General features: G+C 44.5%; 1 protein-coding gene across 1 annotated transcript in view; it reads left to right on the top strand.

Annotated features, from left to right (window-relative positions):
- Positions 1 to 345: 345 nt before the first annotated feature.
- Aldh1a2 (aldehyde dehydrogenase 1 family member A2) overlaps positions 346 to 25,184 on the top strand; it is an 80,621-nt gene continuing 55,782 nt past the window's right edge. The window contains exon 1 of the mRNA XM_063254281.1: positions 346 to 502. Coding sequence (XP_063110351.1) covers positions 386 to 502 — 117 coding nt within the window. The 5' untranslated portion in view covers positions 346 to 385. The remainder of the gene's footprint in view (positions 503 to 25,184) is intronic.

The raw sequence follows: 25,184 nt of genomic DNA, 5'->3' as shown, positions 1-25,184 counted from the left end.
TGACCGTGGGCCGGCTTGGGATTTGCGTGTCCGGCCGGCCTCGTGAGCGGGTCCATCACCGCGGGCCGGGTCAGGACGGTGGGCCGGGTCGGCAACGGGACCGTGGGCTGTGATCGCGGTCGGGACCGGGGTCTGCGTGCAGGCGGAGCCCGTCCCTGCTCGGGACCGCGGGCCGGGCGGTAGGTGACCTTGGCGCCGTGCTCCGGGCCGTGACCGTGGGCCGGGCGGAACCAGCGGGCGCCGCAGAGGCCCCGCCCCGGCCGCCGCCCCCGCCCCCCGGTCCCCGGTGCCCTCCGCCCGCCCAGCCGCTGGCTCGCTCACTCGGGGGCGCGGCCGCACCTGCCTATATAGAGCGGCCGCCCGCGCCCGCGCCCGCCGCCGCGCCATGACCTCCAGCGACATCGCCGCGCCCGGCGCGCGCGCCGCAGACCCCGCGGCGCTGGTGGCGGCGCTGCACCTCCTGCCGGCGCCCACACCCAACCTGGAGCTCAAGTACACCAAGGTAGGCGGCGGGTTCGAGCCCCGCGCAGCGCGCCAGCAGCCGTGCGCGCTCGTCCCCAAAACAGTCTGCAAACAACGAACTCTGACTTCCTCGTCTTGCAAGCAAGGCTTTCTTTTCCTTTCCTTCTCATTGCATCACTTTTAAAAAGAACCCGCGCCCGCCACCTTTGTGACTTTATGTCCCTTCCGCGGGATGCTGAAGAAGTGTGGATTCTATACGGGGCGCGATCGTTTCAGCGTGGCGGGGAGAAGCGAGTTTAAAGTCACAGTTTTGGCTTAGGTTTTACAGTTCTCATTTGGTTTTCTATTCCTCCCGCTTAACTTCTTCCGCTTAACTTAGACGCGCGCCCAGCCTGGCTAAAGGTGCGTTCCATCCAGCTTATTCCGAGATAACAGAGATTTTGTAGCAAAGTACATTGGCGCTGGCTGAGAGGTTGAAAGAGGAGCACACACACACACACACACACACACACACACACAATCAGAGCTGGAATTTTAGTTGCCTCGGGTTTGAAGGTGCCATCAGGGCGCTTTCTTTCTCCTCACGTCGGTTTAGGAAGGATTTAGAGCCCCGCTTAGGGGTTTTACACGCTGTGACGAATATCTGAAAGCCTTTTAATGAGAAGTCGTTAATGGTTATGGCCCTGCGGGCTTTGTTTGCGGAACAATAGCGCCGGTGCGGGCGTCCGGGCGGGGGGCGCGCGGGAAGGCGGCGGAATGGGGCTCAGTGTGCTGGGTCTCCGGTCCCGCAGCCCCCTGCGGAGGCTCAGGATGCGCGGTCTGCCTGGCAGAGAGGACCGGCCCTGGGCCCGAGAGCCTTGCCTTGGTCTTACTTTTAAAGCACTCTTCTCCGCAGCCTCCAGGAGCCCTTTGGGGCGTGCAGTGCGCATCTTTTTTTTCCCCCTCTTTTTCTTCTTCAGGATTTAATTTGGAAACTCTTTCCCCTCCCTTTTTTCTCTAACTTACCCCTCTCTTTTCTCTCTTGTTCTCCCCAGTAGGAAAGACAACTGATTTATAGCTAATTGGAGCCTTTAATGTGGGCTCTTTTAGCTCCGGGAAGACTTATATCCAGTATCCACTTTCCCACTTACTACAAAGAAAAACAATCAGAAATGAAATAATGGATTGTAACTGGATTCTTTAATTTGTGGGGAGGAGGCTTCCTTAGTTTGTCTTGACAAACAACCCTCGTAAATACTGGGTAGCGCCAAAGGGAGCCCTTTCCTCAGAACTCGTAAAACTAGGTATCTGTGCACGTTTGCCAGCGTGGTTCCCTCTGGTCTCCTTAGTGAGAGTTCTAAATTTCCTAAGACAAGCGGCAAGGACAAGTACTTGTGCGTGCGTGTGTGTGTGTGTGTGTGTGTGTGTGTGTGTGTGTGTGTGTGCATGCAAAGCAGGAGTTACCTAGGTTAGGGTTAGGTTTTGGTAGCCTAAGTTAATGGGCAATGATGTTTTTGAAAGAAGAAAATAAGGTTAATGGAGAGTTTTTTAAAAAATTCATGTATGACCAGAAGTGAGGGAAATTAACTTAGCAGTTTCAAGCAGAAGAACAAACAAGGTAGGGTGGACAGAGTTCTTTAAGACCCTATTCATCTGGAAATTTTAAAGGGTGATGGGTAAAAAAATTACTACGCTTTAGGGTTCATTGAAAATCATATGAAACAACTCAATATTTGCATAAGACAATGGTACTGTAAGACAAACAGATATATCATTAATTAATCATTTTTGTCCTTTAAAGATATGCTTCTTTTCTGAGGAATATTTCTGTATGGTTTTTCCACGTGGTTTGGGGATCAGCATAAAGTGCTTGCAAATCATTGACTGAATTATGAAAATTCCAAGTAGCGTGTGCTTAGAATACTTCGCACTTGTGATCTTGCATCGTTTTGTATTTTTTTCATTGCTTTTATTCTTACTTTAAAAGAACTTTCCAGATTTTATAAAAGGACTGGGGGAAACGACAGAATTGAAAGTTATTGCCTTTGCCTATCAAAGTTCCAGTAGAAATGCTACAAAATTGAAGTTTCAACCCCAAGCTTGCCAAGAGGGTTTTGGGTTAATGTTTAGGCAATTACACTGTGTTTTAAACATAAGCTTAACTTCTCGGAAGTTCCACAATATATTTTAGAAATGATCAGTGACAGTATCGCTCTTACATTATGTCTATTGGTTTCTTTGATACAGTGAGTTTGACCTCATATTTTAAAGATTTCTTGTTAAGAAAATATTTTTTAAAAGATTGTGTTAGTGAAGGAAAAGTAGTTAATGACACAAAATTTATAGCTTTTTACATCTTGATTTTAAATTACTACTTTTAACTTTTACGAGTTTTCTTTGTGTGTGTATGTGTGGAGAGGAGATAAGATTCTTGTTTATCCCAGGGAAATTTTACTTTAAAGGTATGTATCCCATTTCAAGCTTTTCATTCTAAACTTTTCCTCACAATTGTTTTGATCATAAATTGTCAATCAAGCTGCATGGTGATGGGGGAATTCTGGTGTTTAAAAGATACTTATTCAGAACAACGCCCCTTTTTGAAGTTGTGTCCGGATGCTTCATTTGCCCTGGAGAAGCTAAGCAGTTTCAGTCATAGACTGTAACCAGCCAGTTCTCCCAGGGCCTTGACTCCAGGGTTCTGCCACTGGAATCACTCTTTCCTTGAGGCTCTCCTCGCCTTTATTTCTATAAAATGATAAAGCTATCTTCTTGGTTTTGTCAATAATATTTTATTGTCACCCAGCCATGTCCATTCAGTCATAGACTGTCCGTGCTGGTCTCGGACTACATAAGTAGAGTTGATGAGTAGTTATAGCGCAGACCACATGGCTTGCATTTTTTTTTAGTTTACAACCCTCCTCCCCAGAGTGCTTAGGTATAATAGACCTTTAGCCAAATTCTGGTCAAGCTGGAATAGTGGCACATGTCTGTAATCCCAGCACTCGGGAAGCTGAGGCAGGAGGATTGCCATGAGTTCGAGGCCAGCTTGGGCTACACAGAGAACCTGTCTCAAAACCAAGCAAAAGCAAAGTAAACCAAAACCAAAACCAAAATCAACAAATAAATTCCGGGAAAAAAAATGTCCTTAAGCTATGTGGAGAGTTAACATCTATTCTGAAATGTCAGGGTCTGGGAATGCAGGAGTCAAGATCTATGTGTGGTGTCCTCCCTCAAGGAGTTTCCTGCTGGAGTTTCAATTTCTATGTGGGTAGAAATTGAGATAGTAGTGCCTACCTAATGGGCTTTTTATTGGAACTCATGAGGAAGTATGTGAGAAAGAGTGACACCGGACTGCAGTCACCCAGCACTAACTCCATTGTACGTTTACAAAGTGGTGATTCCATTCACATTGTTATTATAATTAATTACATCCCTACTTCCAAACTGAGGGAGGCCCATTTTAAGAAAGAACAGAATTCCACATGTGATCATCTAGTTTTATAAAGCAAGCCATTGTCTACTACTTTAATTACTCAAGAGAGTTTAATATTCTGGGTAGCAATGGGATCTCTTTATGTTTTTCAAATGCATTTTCAGTGACTGGGACTCCCTGGATGTTTCAAAGTCTTATCTTCACTAAAACGTCATTAAATCAGACCATTTTCCAGCAAATATTTTAGAGACCTCACACATGTGCCAAAACGTAGCACTTTTGTGCCCCGGCATGCACCCAGTTGACAGAACCAGAGTGCTGAGTTACACTCAGTCACTCTGAGCCTTCCGAATAGTTTGGGCAGAGGTTCGTAGATCTGGAAGTGTGGTGGTGGTTGAGGATGCTGTGCAAAGCTGGGCTCTTCTGTCACTGGGGACCGCCTTAGCTTATGTAATGAAAGCTGAGGGAACTTCCACTGGTTTCCTCTCCCCTGATAATGCCTGAAATTTGAGGGTAGTCGTCTCCCCAGAAATGAAAATGCCAGGCAGGAACTGTGCTGAAAGCCTTCCTAGCACGTCCTGAATTTATTTGCTGCGACAGGTCATTTCAAAGCCATTCATGGGTCTCAAACCCCAAGCCTAATGCCTGTAGAGCTGATTGGTGCCGTGGCCCCCTGGTTAATTTTTAATTACCTTTTTTTTTTGGTACTGGGAACCAAATTCACAACCTTGTGCTTTCCAGGCAGGTGCTTGTGCCACTGCGCTAAATCCCTGGGTTCAGGCATATTTTTGAGCCCTATCCCGTTATCTTTTCAAATAGATGAGATTATCTAAGTTGGAAATTTCTTATCTCTAGGCTTTTTCTACTACTTGTTTGTCTTACTTTAAGATCAAATTGTATTTAAATTGTTTCCCCCGAACCACATAGCAAGACCCTGTGTCAAAAACAAAAATATACTGTCTTCCTCCAAAATTTTCAGCTTATTTACACAAGGCTCTGCCGTGTCACATGATTCGAAAACCTTCCAGCCTCTGGAAGTTCCAGGTGGAATAGTAATGGGGTGGATCCAGCCCTCTGCCTTCTTCCTGCTAGGCTCTCAACCCTCAGCCCAGGCTAATGTGGCCTCTGGACAACGTGGTTAAAAATTAGAATGCCTCGAGTAGAGGTTCTCGTTGTAATTCTAGAAGGAAGCCTTCTCTTTCCTCTAGTTCAGCTCTGTTACCTCCATAAGCAGTGATCTGCCTTCTTTTCCTGTCTTTCTTTAGTAGTACTTTTTCCTGGGTCCCGGGAAAGGGAAAGCCTGTGGCCCAAGTGAAACTGAGGCTATCAAACAAAAATCCTCTTCAATCCTGATTTTAAAAGGTGTTTTTTCAAAAAGATGCATGTTAACACATTTTCTCATAACTTTCTTGTCATTCAAGCATACGGATTTCAAGTTTCATGATTAAAGTTGTCTTTTTTCTGTTTTCGCCTAATGCCATTTGTAGGGATTTCCTAAAGGTGAAGTTGAGACAGAATGTGGCATATGCTTGTGTTCTTCTTCCTGTGAGGAAAATGGAGCCACAGGAAAATACGTGTGGCAAAATATTCCGAGTTTGCCCAGGCCACTAGCAGGCAGAAGTAAGCCGTTTTCCTCTTCCGTCAACTTCACCACCTGCATCTACAGCAAATCCACAGGCAGGAAATGGTGACGGAGGGTTAGGAGGAAGGAAGCGAAGGAGTCAGAAGGCTTTGCCTGGGAAGGTGGAATTATGAAGGACGTGCCTGTGCAAATTGATGGAAGACAACTTGGAGTCTCATTTTCATGTTTCAAAGTGAGACTTCCTCACCAAGTCCTTTTGGGGGAAGAGATCAAGAATCATGAAGTTCACTCAAACCAGAAAGCAGGGAAATCTGCTATGTATTTTAAAGTCTGATCTCTAAGACACCAATAGAACTTGATTTTCACAGGGAGCCTTACCTAATTAGATGATCTCAGGGCCAGTTCTAGTTTTTAGCTGCAAACCAACCGAGCTACTCGTGCCTGCTCAAGCCTGTTTATTTAACATTCATCAAAGCTTCTTTTTGGCAAAGCATCGTAGACCCTGTCTAGCACAGAAAGATGCATAGACGTGGTCTCAGTTCAAGAGAGACTGAGGAGGGGTCAGTTTGGCTTGGAGAGAGGATGCCATGCAGGCAGCTGATGACCCAAGATGCTTGTGGGGGGTGCAGCTGGAGCCCTGGGGGGTCCAGATGACAAGAAGGGACTGCAGCTGCCCTCTTTCCTCTAGTTCAGCTCTGTTACCTCCAGAAGCAGTGATCTGCTTTCTTTTCCTGTCTTTCTTTAGTAGTACTTTTTCCTGGGTCCCGGGAAAGGGAACCATTCATTAGACATACTTGATGGGAAGTGAACTGTGGGAATCACACTGAGACGTGTAGACAGTAACATGACACACGTGTGTGCAGCTGTACCTAGGTTTGTTCACCCTTAATATTTTACAACGCAGATGGGTTTACTACATTGCAACCTGAAGCAATTTGAAGTTGAGATTTCATTTGAAACAGCCAACTCCCCTCTCACCTGCGTGGCTGCCAGCCGCGTGGTGTGGGGCAGGTGCGGGCTGTCAGCAGTGCCCTGTGATCCGCCCGGCACTGCCCCAGAGAATGGGATCGTGTATCGCTGGTGTGGAAAAGGATCTCAATTTGAAGTGCAATTTCTATGGATACCTACTGCTTTCCTGCCATCATGAAGCTGAAAAATCGTTAGTCAAAACCAGCATAAATCAAGGACTGTCTGTGCCTGCTGCTAAGGCTCTCGAGGCTCAGCACAGAAACCTTCCCAATGAACTCCTCCCATCATCTTCTCTTCCTCTTTCCCCTTCTTTCTTGGGAGGCATCCTTCTCACAGGTGTATGCATCTAGGCATGCATGAGTATCCGCAGACAGCATATGCTGTGTTGCATGCCTGTGTATTTTATATAAGTGGCACCATGCCATATGTATGAGTGCTTTGTTTTTCTTCGAGTATTTTCGGAATGCGTGCATGTTGCTGGATAAAACTGCAATTCTTTTATTGGCATTGTTGTGCATAATTCCATTCTTTGACCGTATCCTAAGTTTTAGCTCATTGTACTATTGACATTTAAGATACCTTGAGTATTTTACCATTACACCAGTGCTGCTGTGAACATTCTCTAACACGTCTCCTTATATCCCTGGCAAGAGAGCTTCTGGAATATGTGATTACAGGTCGTACTGCTGGCTCACGAAGTGTGCGTACCCATAAGTCTATTAGAGACTGCTGAATTTCTGTTCCACATGATCCTCGTAGTATCCAGCCTCATTCTGAGCATACCCCCGCTCACTGTAGGCTGCCATCCCACTAAACTTGGGCTTCTCATACTTCCTTGCTAAACTTTGCCATCTGACAAGTGTGAAGTGGTTCCTCACTGCTGTTTTAATGTGCAGTCTCTTGATTTCTTGTGAGATTAAGCATCTTTGTATGCAGTTCTTCAGCATTTGGCCTTCCTCTTTTGAGACTGCTTATCTTTTTCTGTGTCTGTGTGTTTACTGATGTGTTCTTGGGATTGTAACCTCTCTGTCTGTCTGTCTGTCTATCTACCTATCTACCTACCTATCCATATATATATATTTCAAACACTTTCTTCTCCATTATGTTTTTTCTGTTTCTTCTTTTTATTTTTGCATTAATGATACAGTTTAGGGTGCAAATAAGGAGGAGTTTTTCTTTGTTTCGTGCTTAGGAAATGCATTCTGATTCCAGGCTTTCAAGGTATTCTCTTTATACTGTTTTCAAAGTTCATTATATTTTTATTATCAAAATGTTTTTTCTTGTCTTAACATTTAGAGAAGTAAAATGATACTAACATGTGAAGAATTTTTGAAAATTGCATTCTGGGCCATCACGGACTGAGGACAGGCAGATGCAAGTGTGTGATCTTCTCCCAGCGGGAAGCCCTAAGAAATCAGCTCTCCTTGACGCGTGATGTTAGCACAGCTTGGCGCCCTAAACTGAATCACCAGGGCAGGTCCTGCACGGCTACCTTTCGGGGAGCCATTGTACAAACCCCTAATAGACCTATTATTGTTTATTTATGTTAAGATTGGATTCCTCTAACTTTCTTAGTCACCATGCATGTGTCCTGCCCAGTGGCTGTTCTGGAATCCACTTGCCCATTCTCACACATGTTGCCCCATAGGGAAGGCAGAGAGCTAAATTCAACCTTCTGTGCCCCTTATTCTTAGAGAGGCAGAGTCTGTGGGTGGCACACTGAGGAAAAATGTGTAGTAGAGAAGACTTTTCCCTGCGTAACTAATACTGTGCATGATCCTGTCAATGCAGAGACTTACAGTATTGCTTAGCCTCGGCTTAGAAATAGTGCCGTAGTGCATCACATCCTGTGCACACTGTAGCTCGTGTGTTGAAGTCAAAGCTATGCGTTTCCCTTCTGTTTGGATTCTGTAAGCAATTTGCTCCATGCTTTCATCTTCTTATTGTGAAGAAGCTATCCCGGGAAAGTGAAATCCTCCTACCTCGCGGAATCCTGCCCTTGTTGGTGTGGGCGGAGTATGTATACAATACCTAACTAAGCTGACTACACGTCTTTTATTTTTGATAATGAATTTGCATTCTCTGAGGAACTGTGTTACCTCTTTGCTCTTCTGTATGGTACAGATTTTGCCCTGTAGATTAGTTTTTCTGTGCAACTCCCCTTTCCTACACTGTACTAATTTATAAACCCTTATTCATCTTGGTATTTCTGCAGCACTTAGCACAGTGTCTATACTGTAGATGCTTCAGAAATGTTGAATGAATACCTGTTACATTTTATTGTTATAAATAGCTATCAATTGGTACAACTTTCATTATATAATATGAAAAATGTTTTCACACAGATACATTTAATTGTGGTGGCTTTCTTACCTATTATGTGACTCAGATTGTAGTATCTGGCTTTTGCAAGTGTATTCAAGCCTAGTGACTTTTGCAGACTCAGTAACCACAGTGGGTGGCAATTTCAGGACTGTCTTCTTAGTTCCCAGCTCAGGAGGAGACCAAGCACAAAAACCACAAGAGATAATAAAATCGGCACTGTCAGCTCCACTATGGCAAACCAACTTGACTCCAAATCCCAAACTTACTTGCTTGACGTTGTCTAGAGCTACTGTTAGCAACAACAGGAGCCATAAAAAAGACCGTGGGTAGATGAGATCAATTTGACACTTGAAGCACAAATCACCCAGGTAGGTGTGACTCTTTGGACTTTGGAGAAGAGCTGTGGCTGGATTCCTGCTGGCTGTACACTCACACACTGCTCTTAGTGACACTTGTTTGCTGGTTGGTCTTTTTTTCCCCTTTAGAGCGTGATTTTCTTTGTTTTGGGTATTGGGGTTGATTTGGGAGTGAGGATGCCTGAGGGTGTTGAATGCTGCGGTGTATTTCATATTTGTCTACTGCTCACTTTGTGTAACTTGGCTACAACTTATGTGAGAGATGCTTGCCTGGAAGAGGTGGTGGGTGTGTGGTATTCTGCCTGCTAGGAACGGTTGCCTCTCACTGAACCTTATCTGTGAGATCCCTTTATCACTGGCCTCAGCAGGCATGCAGAACAGGAAAATGCATGCAGTAGGCACACTTTAAAATTATTTTTTGTTTATTATTGCATGTTTGCAGCACACAGTACTCTATCGCTTCTGAGGAGATGGTACATGCATGGAACGCCCTTTAATTCCTATGCCATCTCCTCTCTCTCCCTCTTACTCCATCTCTTGATCCTCTTCCCGGTTGAGGTTCATCTCCCTGCCTTCTGCTGTCTGTTGTTTATTTTGCTCTTTATTTACATTTTGGGTTTCTTTTGTAGAAGAAACCATGCGACATTCAGTGTGTGCGTCTGATTTATTTCACTGAACGCGCGGTCTCGAGGTGACCAGTTTTCCTACAAATGGCTCATACTTTTCAGATGTCACCTGCGATGGGGGAGGAAGCAGCTCAAATGTGTGACCAAGGTTTCCTGTAAATGACTCAGCTCCTTACTCACAGCAGCTGGGGAAAGCTTGGTTGTGTCTTTCAGCCCTATCTCACTGTCTTTAGGTTTCTCTCCTTGGTTTTTAGGGAGAGCACATTTCTGCTTCCCCTGAATCCTCGAGGTGTGTGTCCTCCCCCCTCCCTCTCCTGGCTCATTCTCACCCACAGTGCTTCTCTCCTGCTTTCCCAGTGGCCCTTGCAGCCAGGCCTTTGATGGCTGTTGTCCCCTGCGTAGACTCGCTGACCTGTCTTCGTGGCATCGTTAGGGATGCCTGGGAACCTCTGAGATCTGCTCTTCAGCTGTCGGCCTAAACGGTCCTTCGGGAGACCAGAAGCAGTGAACCTGGAATAACCACATTTGACTTCTGTGAGCCCTCTTGAGGTTTGAGTAATTACTTAATGGATTGAATTGGTGACATACTATTCCAGATAACAGCCTGGGTTGCATTAAATTGACCTTCCCAAATGGGTATTTATCGGTGTACTCTTAAAGGCTACACGTGTTGGCTGTAATTGCTCTTCTGTGTGTCCTCATGCTGATAGGTGTTTGGACTGAGTGGAAATTTCTCAGATGAAAGGAAGCCTGGGCGGTAGCTTCAGCTGTCCAGTGATGTGGTCACTGCGTCCAGCACATTGAGCATAAATCCTGTCTTGTAAACAGCAGGGAGATGAATGAGGTTTGACCACATTCTGGTATCTGCCGGGAATTCCAGGAGAGAGAGAGAGAGAGAGAGAGAGAGAGAGAGAGAGAGAGAGAGGGAGAGAGAGGGCTTAGGCAAGAAGCACACAGCACAGTGACTTTTGGAACCCTCAGTGCAAATAAAGGCACGCTCACTGCTCGGCATTTGGAGTAGAGGTGTGTGTGTGCCCCGATGCACGCACATAAACTACTGCTAAGTGCAAAGAAACAAAACCCCCAAACAAACAGCAACCAAAACCTCAAACAGTGCTTTTAATGAGCTAAGTATTACACCTAGTATTACAGAGAGAGAATTTGGGTCTTATTTGTGTTTCTAATCCTAAATGGTGTAACAGTAAAGACTGAGATAACCTGCTGTTAAAAGGACAGATGCTTTGATTTTTTGCTTTTTCGAGAATCCTCATCATTTCAGTGGTCCAGAATTTGGTGGTTGTGGCATCATTTTATGGCAATATTTTACAGTGCCCTTCACGCACCCCCCAAATCTCTTGTAGTCTTTCAAAGCCTATATTATAGATTTGCTCCAAACATTCCTTTTTATTATTGTCTTTAAGTCGTGTGCTTGTTCGATGGCACCAAGGCAGAGTTTACTGTTACTGTTCAGATCAGTTTCCTTGTTGGACTTGAATTTTCCTGAGAGTCAGTACTTTGTTATTATTGCTGTTATTGGTGTTTTCTTTTCTCTTACTGTCTTTCTTTGGGGAGGGGGTGGAGAGGCAGCATTGCAGGTGTTTGCCCAGTCTTCTTTGTGTTTTATAAATGAATAAGGAAATGCAGAGCAGTAAATAAAACGGTCTGATTTCATGGTAGATAAAATGGCAGGACTAGAGAGTGACTTCTGGGTCAAGGGATTTGAAACAACTCTCTGCCTTTTCTGTCCTTCCTGCAGAGAACTAGAGGATGCAAAGCCCCTCTCCTCTACTCCTCCCCGCTTGCCCTTCTTTGCATGGAGGCCCCTCAGGCTGCACTGTGCAGCAGGCACTGGGCTTTGGAGCACAAGGGTTCTGACCCAAGTTCTGCCCCTCCCTGTGCTTGGTTAGCAGCCCCTCAAGCAGCAAGTATCTGCCGAATTAATGAATGAGGGAAATCGCTTGGCTGCTTCCTGAATAGCGCCTCTATGTTAGGCCGTGGGGAAATAAAACTGTTTTGTGACATTGGGAAAAGACCTTGAAAGTCCTCGGACATACGTTTTATTGTGTACGAACTGAGAGAGAATGAGTGAGGTGCAAGTGTTTGGACCTCCGTATTTATAAAGGAGATTGGATCAGAAGAGCTATTAATTCTTTACAATGAATTCTTTCCTCTCTTCGCTCAGAACCCGGGACTAGGAAGATTAGAAAAGCAATATTACACTTGCTTACATATCTAGTTGTAGTCTTCGGGCACCCCAAATCTGAACTCAGAACCATTTTGTTAGAAGCATTTCCCCAAGGGGGTTCAATGATGAATATCTGTAATCCCAGCTTCTCCAGTGGCTGAGGCAGGAGGACTGCAAATCTGAGGCCTGCTTGGACACTTAATTTAAGGAGACCTACCTCGATACCAAATAATAAAAAGGGGTAGGGATATACATAATTCATTGCTCCTTCAGTTTAATTACCAGTACTGCAAAAGAACAACAAGAACCCCCCTCCCAACCCCAACAAATCAAAATAAGAACCCCCCAAAACAGAAACATCCCCCATGTACTAATAATGACCCAAGAGTGGTCCTTGCAAATCTCTGTTAATGATTGTCCTTCTATAAATGAGTGACTGGCAGTGTCAGGAGACCCCTGGACATCAAAATCAAATGTTTTATGTTTGCTCAACTTTACAGTACTGGAAACCAGCATGGTGAATCTAAGAGAATTCCTCTTTGAAGTCTCAGGAAACCTTGTGTGAATGCTTGTGAATAATGGTAGCAGAAGAGGTTTGCTGTCTCTTCTCCAAGTCCCTCCGCGGAGCAGGAGCAGGGCCCGGGCAGCCGCGGAGGGAGGGCTGGGCCAGGGAGGTGTCAGCAGCTTATGACTTTTCACTCAGCCTAATAGAGACTTAGCACTTGGCAGGTCAGCGACACTGCTATTTGTCTCTGACCTAAGAGATCTGGAGTTCTTCACATCAAAACCACATCTTGCTGAGCAGAGATCAAACGTAGGAAGGTGAGGATCTGCCGGTGATTTATCATGCCAGGGCGAGTGGCCAGGCCAGGCGGGGCCCCTGAAAAGGCTGCTGACACCCCGGCAGTTCTCAGGGACGCTGCTTATGGAGTGGCGGTTCGTTTTTCTTGCAGAGGAATTCCGGGTCAAGTGGCAGCTTTCAGTGGTATTTCTGAGCGAGATGGAGTTCTAGCGCGAGGTTTATTTTGAAGTCTTAGCAGGAGTTTTCTAACATTCTGTTTAAATGCCAAGTGGAGATTTCTTGACGAAATAGTTATTTTGAACTTTTTATTTGATGTCTCCTTTCTTTTTCCTTGTCTGGGAAAGTGTCTATTTAGAAAGGAAGGAAGGAAGGAAGGAAGGAAGGAAGGAAGGAAGGAAGGTAGGAAGGAAGAGAAATTAAAAGAGAAAAATTAAAGTACTTTATGATCTACAAAAACAACCTTTTGTTTTGAAATATTAGATGTGAGTTTAAATTAATGAACTCTATAAACCATGCACAGTTAGATTCATTAGTTTATCATCAGATTTTATTAAATTGGAGGGGCTTTAGGAATGAATTATTATAAATAGTATTACAAATCCCCATTACATTGCTTTGAAGTGTTATAATGTTTGCACTTATTACTTGGAATGGTTTTATCCTGGTCTGTTTGATTTTATTATCTGTGACAGTATGAACAGCTATTTTGAAGAAAACAAGACGTTACAATAGCCAGTGCTGATTTAATAGCATCTTCCCCTGAAGTCCTACCATGCTTTTGTTATTTTGTTTCCATTGGTTCTATCATGTTGTATCTTATTGAATTTTTTATGTGTGATAGTATAAACAAATTTTCTTTGGAAAATGAGATAATATAGTAGCCATTGTTTGTTCTCTGTTATTTGGTTCTGAATGCCCTATAATACTTTCATTCTTTTGAATAGTTTTATACTATTTTGTTATGTTTGATACTATTGCATATGAAGTTATGCTCAACTATTTCAAGGAAAGAGACATTATGGTAGTTACTGTTAATTACGGGTTGTCTTGTGGTGAAATGCTGTGTTGCTTGCATTGTTCTGGTCTGATCTGCTTTGCTATGTCCTCTTTTGATCTCTTTAAAATAAAAAAATTTAAATAATAGTATTACATTCATGTTCCTAAGGTAGAAAAAGATATTGCATAGACCTTCCGGTGTATTTATAAAGTTCCCCAAAGAAGAGAATGAATTGAATCACATGCAAAATATGTATAATTTTGTTTAAAATTGTTTGCTAAGATCTGAGTCAAAGGCAGAATTTTCTTATTTCTCATAAGAAAATAATAATCTTTCTTCACTTAGCTGTTTAAAGTGATAGATATATGAACAAATGTTATATAAAATTCAGCTTTGCTTTTTGTCTACTGTCACCAGTGAATGTTTGGTCTCCTCTAGAGGAAGTCCTCATTTATTGGTTCCAAAGTCTCCTCAGCCTTAGGTAGGCCCTGTAGGTTCCATAAGTGGAAGATGATATTCACTTTTAGTCTTAGTAGTTAAAGACTTTTTAAATTCTGTTCCAATGGCAGATGCCGATTGCCCCTTTTGACTTTACTTTTTTGTGTTGAGAAGAACTTCTGTAAGTAGAATGGGCCTTCCTGGCTGGAAGTAGGTCTTACTCTGCAAATTAAAATTAAAATTCACTTGACTTCCAGAGGTGTCACTGTATCTGTTCATAAATGAAGAGTTAATACTCTGACTGAGAAAGTATTTTAGCTCTGTACAGAGAAAGCGTCAATTCAGCAATGCAGTGGGAGGTATGCTTGTTTTTATTCAGATGTTTAACATCTATGAAAGCACAATAGGATTGCCAGATAAAATATAGATTGTCTAGTCAAGTTTGAATTTTAGGTAAAGACATATATTTTAGTAGAAATGTAGTCCATAATTTCCAAGGGATTTGAAATACTTAAATTGAAGTTTTACTCGTTGTGCTTTTGAAATTCATATTTATCTGGACATCCTTTACTTTTATTTTCTAAAGCTGGCAACCCTGAGCTGTTTGTGTTTGTGATTTTTATCACCAAATAAACATCATTTTTAATTTAAACTTAATTGGCATTCAAATAGAAGACTCAAGCAATACTTTAAATCCTTCCTCTGGAATAACCCTGGGCTACTACTGAATAGACAGGGCAATGAAGTAGGTTGTAAAGACAGCTTAATCCTCTAAATGAATTGCTCCAAACCTCCAATTCAAAATCATACAAACAAAAACACCGAGATAAGCTAGGTGCTTTTTCACATGAGGACTCCTGTGGCTTTGAAAATAAACACTTCACCTTTTTCTCACCCACTCCTGACAGTCTTTCTGATGTCCTTTATTTGCAAGAGTCCGAAGAGGAGTTAACCTAAGATGAGCAAGGAACTTTTGTTTTCAAGCAGAAGACAGAAGTCATGTTGCATTCTGCATTCTTGAGACCACAGGACAGAGCATGGAGCCCTACCGGGCCTCCACCCCGGAGAGTGATTCCCATGCCACAGCCTGGGCGGCCAGGTGGTCTTGGGAGGTCTTCCGGGCAGAAGAGGGTGGCTTCGGAGGCTCCGGGAGGCCAGGTAGTGCTGCTTGGGCTTCACCACTTTCCCTTCCTTCTTGCTGGTGCCTCGTAGGTCTGACTGTTTGGCAGAGGGATCAGGAACAACAGAGGATAAGCGAATCTGTAAACAAATGTGGAGTTAGTGCAGGGCGGTTCACTTTAGAAACACACTAATAAATTGACTTGATTGATTGCATTCACATTCAGAATCAATCAAAGGTCTGCTCTGCCAGGATTTTCAGATCTTATTTTCCCATCCAACCTCTAGGTCAAGCAGTCTTCCTGTCATGGTTTATAGAGGAGAAAACCACAGAAGCTTACCTGACCATGCCTCAGTTGTGCCGTCTGGTCTCCTCCACTTATGGGGAAGCTGTGTGAGAGGAGCTAAGACAGAACTGGACCCCAGGGTCACCCCTACAGTGGGTCTGAGCACAGAAGGCCAGCAATCCCCACAAGACTCAACCCAAGTGTCAACGAGCCATGGCCTTTGAGGACAGGAGGCAGGGAGAACTGGGCAGCGCTGACCTGTTCTAGGACACCTTCTCAGAGTCGTTGGAGTCCAGAAGCTGGCCCACCCCTCTTCTGGATTGTAGGTCAGTGGGATTACCCAGGCTTCTCTACTCTGAATGGTCCAGGTAGAACTGAGGACCAGGAGGCTCATTCTGAGGAAGGGCCAGGTCTGCTGGGCTCCATCCCAAGGATTGTGGCCCCGGCTCTGTCCACCTTGGCCTGTGCTCTGGAGAGCGATACCGATGGCCTTGGTCTCTGCTTATCCATGTTCTGTGTGGATGTGTGCGAAACTGGTGGGTCTTCGTTGCCTAACACCAGTGTCCCTATTCCTTCTAAGTGTCTTGCGCTGTGGCATCACCCTGGACTGGCATGTGGAAACTGGCCCTTTCCTCTGGCCCGGTCACCATGGGTGGATATTTTAAGGATATTGTATAGTATCACCTCAAGTTTTTGTTTCTTTTTCTTTTTTAACTTTCTGATGACTACCTGGAGTCTAGTTTGCAGTCTTTTCTAGTAAAGACTTTGTCTTTCAACTTGGGATACAGCCTAAGTAGGATTCAGGGCATGCAAGATTAAGTCTGTTATTTAAAATCAGTTGGTTTAAATTAGGAATGATAAGTTAGTCCTTAGTAAAGCAGGCTTGGTAAGGATACACTTTTCGGCTGGTAAAAGATTACATCTACTAGCGGCCGAGGATATAGCTCCGTGGCACAGCACCTGCCTGGCAAGTGTGAGGGCCTGAGTTTGATCCCTAATACCCACATTTTTTTAAAAAGTTGCATCTATTGAAGCAAAGCTGTGTCTACATAATATTGAACTTTGGCTTGAAAGTGAAAACTGCAGTGGATCATAGGGCCGTTTTTTCCAATGACTGACATTTGGGTGCTTTTTTTTCCCCCTCACATTTTAGTCAGATATTTTGGTGCAAAGCAAAGCACAGAATTGAAGTGTACTGAGTCACGTTTTCCTAGTACGTAGATATTTATAAAGTGAGTTCATTCTTCTTCCTAAAATGATTGGATTGCTTATGTCACTATTTTACTTTATATAGGTAGACTCAACTGAAATTAAAATAAGGTGAGGATATTGTTGTCAAAGGTAAAAATGCCCTTATTATCTTCAACTATGATTTTCAAAGGCCACTAGATTTACAGAGTACTACTCCTGAGGTCACACAACTTTATATAAATGATAGTACAGTCTCTTCTTTGTTTTCATAAATCTTTTAATTATGTTAAAAATAATGGAGCAATCATGTAAAAAACTAGTGTTTTGTAGTTCGTCTTTTGTATGTTTCATTAAAAATAATAGAAGTTTTTCATATAAATAGATCAGTCTGGCTTTTGATTTGCTCCCTGGTGCTCTCCTCTGATCAACCCAAAGTAGTTTAGTGGCAAGCTGAGTAATCTTTAACTCTCCAAGGCACAATCTACTGCAGGCTTTAATACAAATCATTTCAAGCATTTACTATTAAAAAACAAAGCATTTTATTACTGAAATAAAACATGGCAGCTTTATGTTAAAGATTCATTGAGGGTAGGAAATTATTTACACCAAACTCCTATTAGTGCCAGCAGTTCTGAGAACCCCCCAGGGTTTGGAACCTAGAGAATTCATGGCAGCCTCTGTCTGTCATCCTGGCCACTTTGCTGTAGGTGGAAAATGTGTTGAGCTGACCTGTCCAGCTGCAGAAGTGACCATGTGATGCTGCTTGCATGGCTACACTTTATGCTCTGGGCTTCCATCCGAGTCACTGTTGAGGTTTCTGAAGCAACTTAAATCAGCCATTAGGTGAATGGGGACCCTGCTGGTAGCCAGTATGAATTCCTTATCCCACTCCACTTCCCCCACAGGAACATGGCTTATTATAGCTTCTGAGTGTGTACTGCATGTCAGGGTGTGGAGGAAACCAAGGGGAGCCAGGAGAACTTTCTTCAGGGAATTTAGGGAAAGGAAGACCTCCCGTGGCAGCTGGAGGAGCCTTACCCACGTCACCTGCCAGCTTGTGAACTGTCCTGCGCTCCTGGAGATAGGTCTGGTTTCTCCTCCTCCTCCTCCTCATCCTTCTCCACCATCTCCTTCTTCTTCCTCTTCTCTTGCTTTTTCTCCTTCTCCTTTTTGTCCTTCTCCTTCTCCTCCTCCACCCCTTCCCTTCTCTCCCTCTCTTCCCCCTTCCCTCCTCCTCCCCCTTCTTCTTTTTTGAATGGATGTGGAAACAAAGCTCAGTGCGTTTAAGTAGCTCCCTTAGGATTTAACAAGTGGTAAAAACAGACTGATTAATAAGTGGAGATTCTTCAGCACTAGTGTCTCCATTCCAGAGCAAGGACAGCATTCCAGGTTAATCACCTCAGTCATCTGTGTATTCTGGTTTCTTTGCTTTGTTTGGTATACCCAAAACATAATGTTAACCATCCACTTACATAAGTTAAGCAGCTCTACCTTTTAGAGGGTGGCACAGACCTGCATGGGCTCTTTTTATCCTGGTGGTCTCCTCTGAGACCTCTAAATTCATGTAGGCCAGTGTAATTGCCTTGAATTGGCTTTTGAAAGCACACCTTTCTGGCCTTTCCCAGTGTTAACGCAGTGACAACCGTGTTCTCCGCTCACATATCCGACCACCTCCCTTAGAGACTGATTGGCAAGGGACACTTCCGTTTGGCACAAAGCCTTTGTTGCAGTGGAGCACTGATTGTGGTACAGCTCTTAAAAGCATTTCTCGAGGAAGGCACCGCTACTCAGACAGGAAAGTGCTGGCATCTCCCATTCAGGTGCCTGAATTCTAGGGTGCCATGAAACAGTTACAGAAGAAGATTGTAGTCACAAATTCTCTTTCAAATGCTTACCCGGAGGGTCTCTCATGGTGTCACTAGGAATTTTTATTTTATTTCCTTAGTGGGGAAGAAACCGTGAGTCAAACAGCCGTGATCATTTTATGAGGAGTTTGGTGTTTGGTGCCTTGCTCTTAGTTTTGGACGCCAGATTCTGTAGAGAAATGTATGCACAGCGCTTACCATCGGGCAGTGAAACTGGAACCAGCTCCTCACACAGTTGTGTTGGCCGATCTGCTCCCTCTACTAAGCCCAAAGCAATGTCCCTGGTAGAAAGTCACTAGGGTAAGCATGGACTCGGCATCCCCCTTGCTCAGCCCTCCCATGGAGTCCTGAAGTTGGAAAGCAGGAAACTGTGCTTTGAGAATAAGGAGAACCAATCTCCTTTTTGACGACCATGACATTTGGCTGCTATATATTCCCTGGCAGAGTCCTTGCTTCTGTGGGTCCCAGGACTGTGGGCTTTCGGCACCTCCTGTCTTAGTCCTGTCCCACTGGTGATGAAAGCCAACACTGCTTCCCCAACGCATCTTGCCTTCAAGAAAAGAAACAAAAACTATTCTATGTACCTGTGTGGATTGTGCTGAAGGAAAAGAAAAAGAGCTCAAACAAAATCCCAAACCAAAACAACAAAAAACAAACAAACAAACAAACAAACAAAAAAAAACCCTTATAAAAGGTGCAGGAATGGCCATTCGCATTCCTGGCCAGTTATCAAGTCTGCTTTCCAAGCAAGCCAAGCATTCAGATAGGAATAAGGTTCTGGGGGTTCCAGTTTCTCTTGTGCTACTCACCATGGAATCAATAACTGAGAACAAGTCACTGGACTGCTTTCGCAGCCGAGTGACATTGCCAGCTCTGTGACCCTATCTCTTTACAACCAAAATGGCCTCAAATATTTAGATCAAGAATAGGATACTCATTCGTTAGTACATTTTAAAATAGTGTGCTTTACTGAGGCTGTCGTATGATCTCTGCATGCTGAATAGCTTCATGACAGGAGATTAAAAGCGGTGTTTCATGGAGGGGGCGGTTCCAGCTGTCACACTGGGGCCTTTGCACAGAGTTTTAAAAGTTTGTTGTAGGACCTTCTTACCCAGTGATAGCGTCTCCAGGTGATATCTTTCTAGTACGTTTGTTGCCTGTTAAATCTCTATGTGTAATTAGGAGAGAAAGGAATGTAAAAGGTGGGCTCTGCGGTGGCCACAGAAGTCCTGACTGTCCTTCCAATGCCTGCAAAGCTGAGATGCTCACTTGGAGAGGGAGGTAGATAAACTTAGTGACCCAGAACGCCTGGGAAAGCTTCTTCCCGAGCGCCCACTGGTGGCACAGCAGAGGTAGAGTGTTAGAACCATTAAGAATTGGGTAGTTGAGTAATCCTCTATTCAACTGATGGCAGATTCCTAAGGGTCCGGCTTGAAAAGGATTCAGAGGTTCATCCAGAAAGAGCCACATCTGTTAAGGGATGCGAAAGATTCATATCCTGAATGCCACCCAGCGACTTCCTCAGTTACTGAGCTGGTTTCAGTCAAAGCCACTGGAGGCGGAGAAGCCTGCGGCTCTCCGGACACCTAGCCAGAAGCCGGGACAAGAACACAGCATGCCTACTCCTCTTTCACTTTGTGCTGTAGAAGACACACCTGAAAAGTGGTTGCCAGCCAGGCACAGTAGCTGAAATAACCAATGATTGTATGGCCTCACAACGCAGTTAGTGATGGTCGGGGGGTGGGACTGCAGATCCAGGCTGCAGTGCCCAGAGGAAGAGCTGTCTCTGTCCCCAGGGCTGCAGCGAGACACCGGAGAGACCACCTTCTTCTCGGGGAACTCCACTGCCACAGTGCCTGCCCACAGTGTCCATCCAGGAACGTGTTCTGGATGAAAATTTAACCTCAGTTCGGATAGGAAAAATGCAGTGTACAATACAAGCAAAACTGTGTTCCTTGGACCTCAAAGTGCAACTTCGCTGGGAAATGAGATGAAAATGATTCTAGGATTCCAAGAATCTTGATTTCTGAAGTGTAGAACATGCATTTTACTGGAAAAAGTACTTGCATGTTACACAACACCACTGCATAGGAAACATTTATTGAACAGTGATTTCTGCTGTTTCTTTTTTAGGTAACAACAAAACTAAAAATGATGAAGCAATATAGCGGTTGTTCTTAGTAGTAACTGGACAGTGGGAGACATAGGTGAAATAGCACAGGTCAATATGCAGGGGTGGGGGCTGGGGATTTAGCTCAGCGGCATAAGCGCCTGCCTTGTAAGCAGGCAGTCGTGAGTTCGATCCCCGGTACCAATAAAAAGGAAAAAGACAATAAAATAAAATAAAATAAAATATGCAGGGGTGGGAGGTCAGGGTCAGCAGTGGCGCTGTCAGGGACTTGGGAGGTCTTTACCAGGAGGTTGCATTTGAACTGAGGTTTGAAACCTGACTAATGTTTTAGTGGTTTGACAGGTAAAAAAGGGGGGAAAAGCAGGTCTGCATATTCTGACTCCTAAAAGTTCACACCATACCTAGAAATTGATCAAGTTTTAGTATAGAATTAGAGAGGGTGTTGGGAGTGCTACAGTCTAAGTGCTTCTCTCCTTCATGTGTTGAAACCATCATACTGGATGACAGTGTTAGAGATGAGAGCCCTGGGCGGGGGATTAAGAAACAGAGCCTTCAGAGTGAGATCCATGCCTTATCAAAGATGCCTAAGGAGGCTGGTGCATCCCTTTGGCCACAGGAGGACAGAGTGATGGAAGCTGGAAGTGGGTGCTCACCAGACACTGGGTTCTTGCACCTTGCATGGGACTTCCTCACTTTCTGTTATGATCCATGTGTTCTACAGTGAGCGGCTGAGTGAGCTGACGGAGGAACTTAGGTCCACAGGCTTCATGTTTTCCTGCGCCTCTTTCCCCGGTGCACTCTGTGCCACCTCTTTTCTTCCCCCACAGGCCCCTGCTTCCGTGCTTAGACACACACATGCTCAGTGGGCAGCATGGTGCCCCTTTGTCTCTGTGTGTCTGTACTGATATGCTGTCCACACTATTTTGGCTTCCTGAGGAATGTTCAGAGAGAGACTGGGGAGACAGGTTGGGACCAGATCATTCCAGGAGAAACTGGTTTGCTTTGGAACAGTGCAGGTGGCCCTGACAGGTTACAGGGTGAGGGAAGTTGCCTGTTACAGTGGTCACTCTCTGGGATGGAAGGGAAGGTGTCAGTTTGTTGAAGTTTTTAAAATTTTCTGTTAATGTGTATTAGGGATACATAATAAGAGGCACGTTTCTCACTCCCTCTAGTTCCTTACCCTTCTCTGATACTCTCGTTTCTAATTTCATGTCATCTACTTGCCCGACCCCTCCTCGCCTCTCTGCTCCTTCCAGTTCTCGGTCTCTCTCCCATTTACAAAAGCTCTATTTCCACTTTTTTCTTTGATTCTTTTGTCTCTCTCAATCCCATGGTTTCTTTTACATGAGAAACCCAAAAATATAGTAATAAAGAGCCATGTTTTTGTGACAAAACATACCAGAGAAAAACACTGTCTTCTGCTGTGGCTTGTTTCCTTGATCTCCGGTTCTATCCACTTTGTTGCAGATGACATGATTCCATTCTTCTTTATGGCTGAGTTGTACCTTGCTATGTGTGTACACCACATTTGCCTCATTCCTTCTTTTAGTGGTCAGTCTGTGTCCTGTTTCAGTGGACCCAGGCTCTTTCCATAGCTTAGCTATTGTATTTGTCACTCAGGGAACATGGGATGTGGATATCTCTTGAGTATGCCAACTTTAATTCTTTTAGGAATAAGCTATGCAGTGGTACAGCGGCAGCAAAGGTGGCTCTGCTTTTAGTTTTTTGAGGAATCACCATAGTGGCTTATACAAAGTGGCTGTTCTAATTTGCACTTTTGCCAATAGGATGGAAGGGATTCCCTACCACCCTTGCTAGTGTTGACTGGTTTTTATATTCTTGATGGTAGCCATTCTGTTAAGGGTTAGATAGCATTTCATTTTAGCTTTGATTTGCATTTTGTGATAGCTAGATATTTCTTCATGTACTTCTTGGCCATTTGTATTACTTTTGAGAAGTGTCTGTTTATTTTGGCCTTATCAACTTGTGTTTTGGGCAGGTGTATCTGAATTCTTTATATATGCTGGTTACTGATCCTTTGTTGGAAAGATAGCTGGCAAAGATTTGTTTCCATTCTGGAGGCCGTCTCTTCACTCAGTTAATTGCTTCCCCAGCTGTGCAGACTTTTTAATTTGATGTAATCCTGTTTGTTCATCCTTTAAGGTTTTAAATCTCAGCCCCAGTGCATGCCTGGCTGCAGGCAAGTTCTTTAAAGGCTCGGGGCCTCACTCTCCTGTTCTGTGCTCCTCTGCGTATGACAGCACAAGGGTTCAGTCAGTCAGTATGTGAGCTGGGGTGCTGGTGCTGAGGCAGGGGATCTGGGGGATTGAAGCGAGACTGAGCTATGCAGTGAGATCCTCCCACTCTCCAAAAAAGTCAACATAAAGGGTCCAGAACTGTGCACCCGCATCTCAGGATTCAGATGTTAACTGTTATTATTATTCTTTCGATTGATTTGAGTTTCAGTTCTGACTTTCCAGTCCTGCTTATATTTTCTCTACTGCTTAAGGCCCAACTGCACTTAGATCTTTAAGGCCACAACTTAGCCAGGAAGAGGGCGTTTCAAGGACAGGGGTGATTCTTATTTATTTTTATCCCCCCACACCTCGCACAGTGCCTCACATAATCAGGTCATAAGAAATGGTTGTGAATAAAGGGAGAATTGATGACCTCAAGGGAGACAGGCCGAGATGGCAGCTGCCGCTCCTCCTTCTTCCCTTTTTGTTCTCTCCCTCTCCCTCTGTCTTTTTGGCCCCTCCCCTGCTCCTAATAAACGGAGCTGGGGTAAGCCACTTACCCAGGCTTTTTAAAAGACACTCCTTTCATTTCCTTTCTTCACAAAAATGAAAAGTGACATGTCTCTGTTATAAAGCAATGGCCTCAGCAACTTCTGGAGAAACTCTAGTGGTTAATCAGTTACTTTTTATTTAAATACATATGCTTAATGCTGAATTACATTGTAAAACTCCCGGGCTGATTTATGGCCTCAGTCTGCCTTAATTAACATCGATTCCAGGGGAATGGTAAATGGGAGTGGGCTTCACAGTCCAGGCTGGACAATGAACTCTCCGGGTGTTGTCCAATTTGTAACATGATGTACATGGAGGGAGCCCTTCCTTTCCAGTGACCCCGCTTTCATCTGGTTTCAGGACGGGTTATATACAATCCATAGATAGGAGCATTTGCTGTCAAATACTTGTGCTGATTTAGAGCCAGGCCACAAACTGGTCACTATTAATAAAGAAAGAGGGGGAAAAACCCGACCAGGAGATTTTGCAGGGATTCCAGGTTCTTATTATGTGTCATCGCTTATGCAATCAGTGGCGGTTTTATGAAGTGACCGTAATGAAAGTCCGGTTAAATGCTCGGGACATATACATTTAATCAACAGCCCCTGGAGTCTGAGGTGCAGGAGAGTTAGAGGAGCCCCGTGAATGCCAATTTACTCGCAAGGAATGCAGGCCGTGGGGGAGGCCCGTCCGCGGTGTGGTACTGCCTGACACGGGACCCGGGCGCGTCCCCGTGTGAGTGATTTCAGGGTAAGGTTCGGCTTGTAAAGCTGCCAGATGCTTGGTTTCAAAACTTGAAACATTTCCAAAACATCGGATGAGGAACTTTATATGTGCACTAGAGTAAATACTTGGGTTTTACTGCCCATTTAAATGCGCTCCGTTTACAGTAATGAGCCTGAATAGGCATTACCATGTTTATAGAAAATGGAACAGGAAGAAATGAACATTAACCATTACCAGTAGCAATTTCCCTTGCCTTTACCACAATGTTGACGGCGAGTTTAGCTTCTTCCCGCTTGGGAAGATGTCACGGCTGACGTCAGCCACGTACAACTACATCCACAGGGCGACGATTGCAGCTGCACGGCCCTGATGACTGTTTTGACTCTTTACTCTGATTTGCTAAAACAGAGGTCAGTAGCACAGACAGGGGTGTGGTGGGGCACTAGGGGCAGCAGGAACCTCACTGGACATAGCTAGGTTAGCTATGGACAAGTCACTGATTTTCTCTTTGAAACGTTGAGTCTGTTTAGATGCTGGATGGAGAAGCGGTGGCCTTTGTCTCCGGGTGAGCAGCACAGGGGCCTGTTTGGGTCTCCTTTACTAGGGGGTTGTAGGAAGGTAGAAGGACAGAAGTTACTTGGTCTAGAGAAAGAGGGAAATAGAGAAAGCGAAGGAGACCCAAGCAAGCACGTTGGGTAAGAGAGAAGGCAAATGCACTCAGTGAACGCTGGTGAGGGAGACAAGAAGAGAAGACAGGAGCGAGAAGAGAAAGGCAGGCAGGGACCACGGGGCCAGCGTCTCAAGAGAGAGATCTTCGTGAACTCAGCTGTGTTCAGATTTCAAGAGAAATCAACACACATGCAAGAGAGAGAGAGAGAGAGACAGAGATAGAGAGACAGACGGACAGAGACAGAGAGAGACC

Source organism: Cavia porcellus, unplaced genomic scaffold (assembly GCF_034190915.1).
Source record: "Cavia porcellus strain 051 isolate PalLab524CR breed Dunkin Hartley unplaced genomic scaffold, mCavPor4.1 scaffold_8, whole genome shotgun sequence".
NCBI classification, from domain to species: domain Eukaryota; kingdom Metazoa; phylum Chordata; class Mammalia; order Rodentia; family Caviidae; genus Cavia; species Cavia porcellus.
The sequence above is the reverse complement of the archived record's forward strand: the minus strand, read 5'-3'. Positions and strand labels throughout refer to the sequence as shown.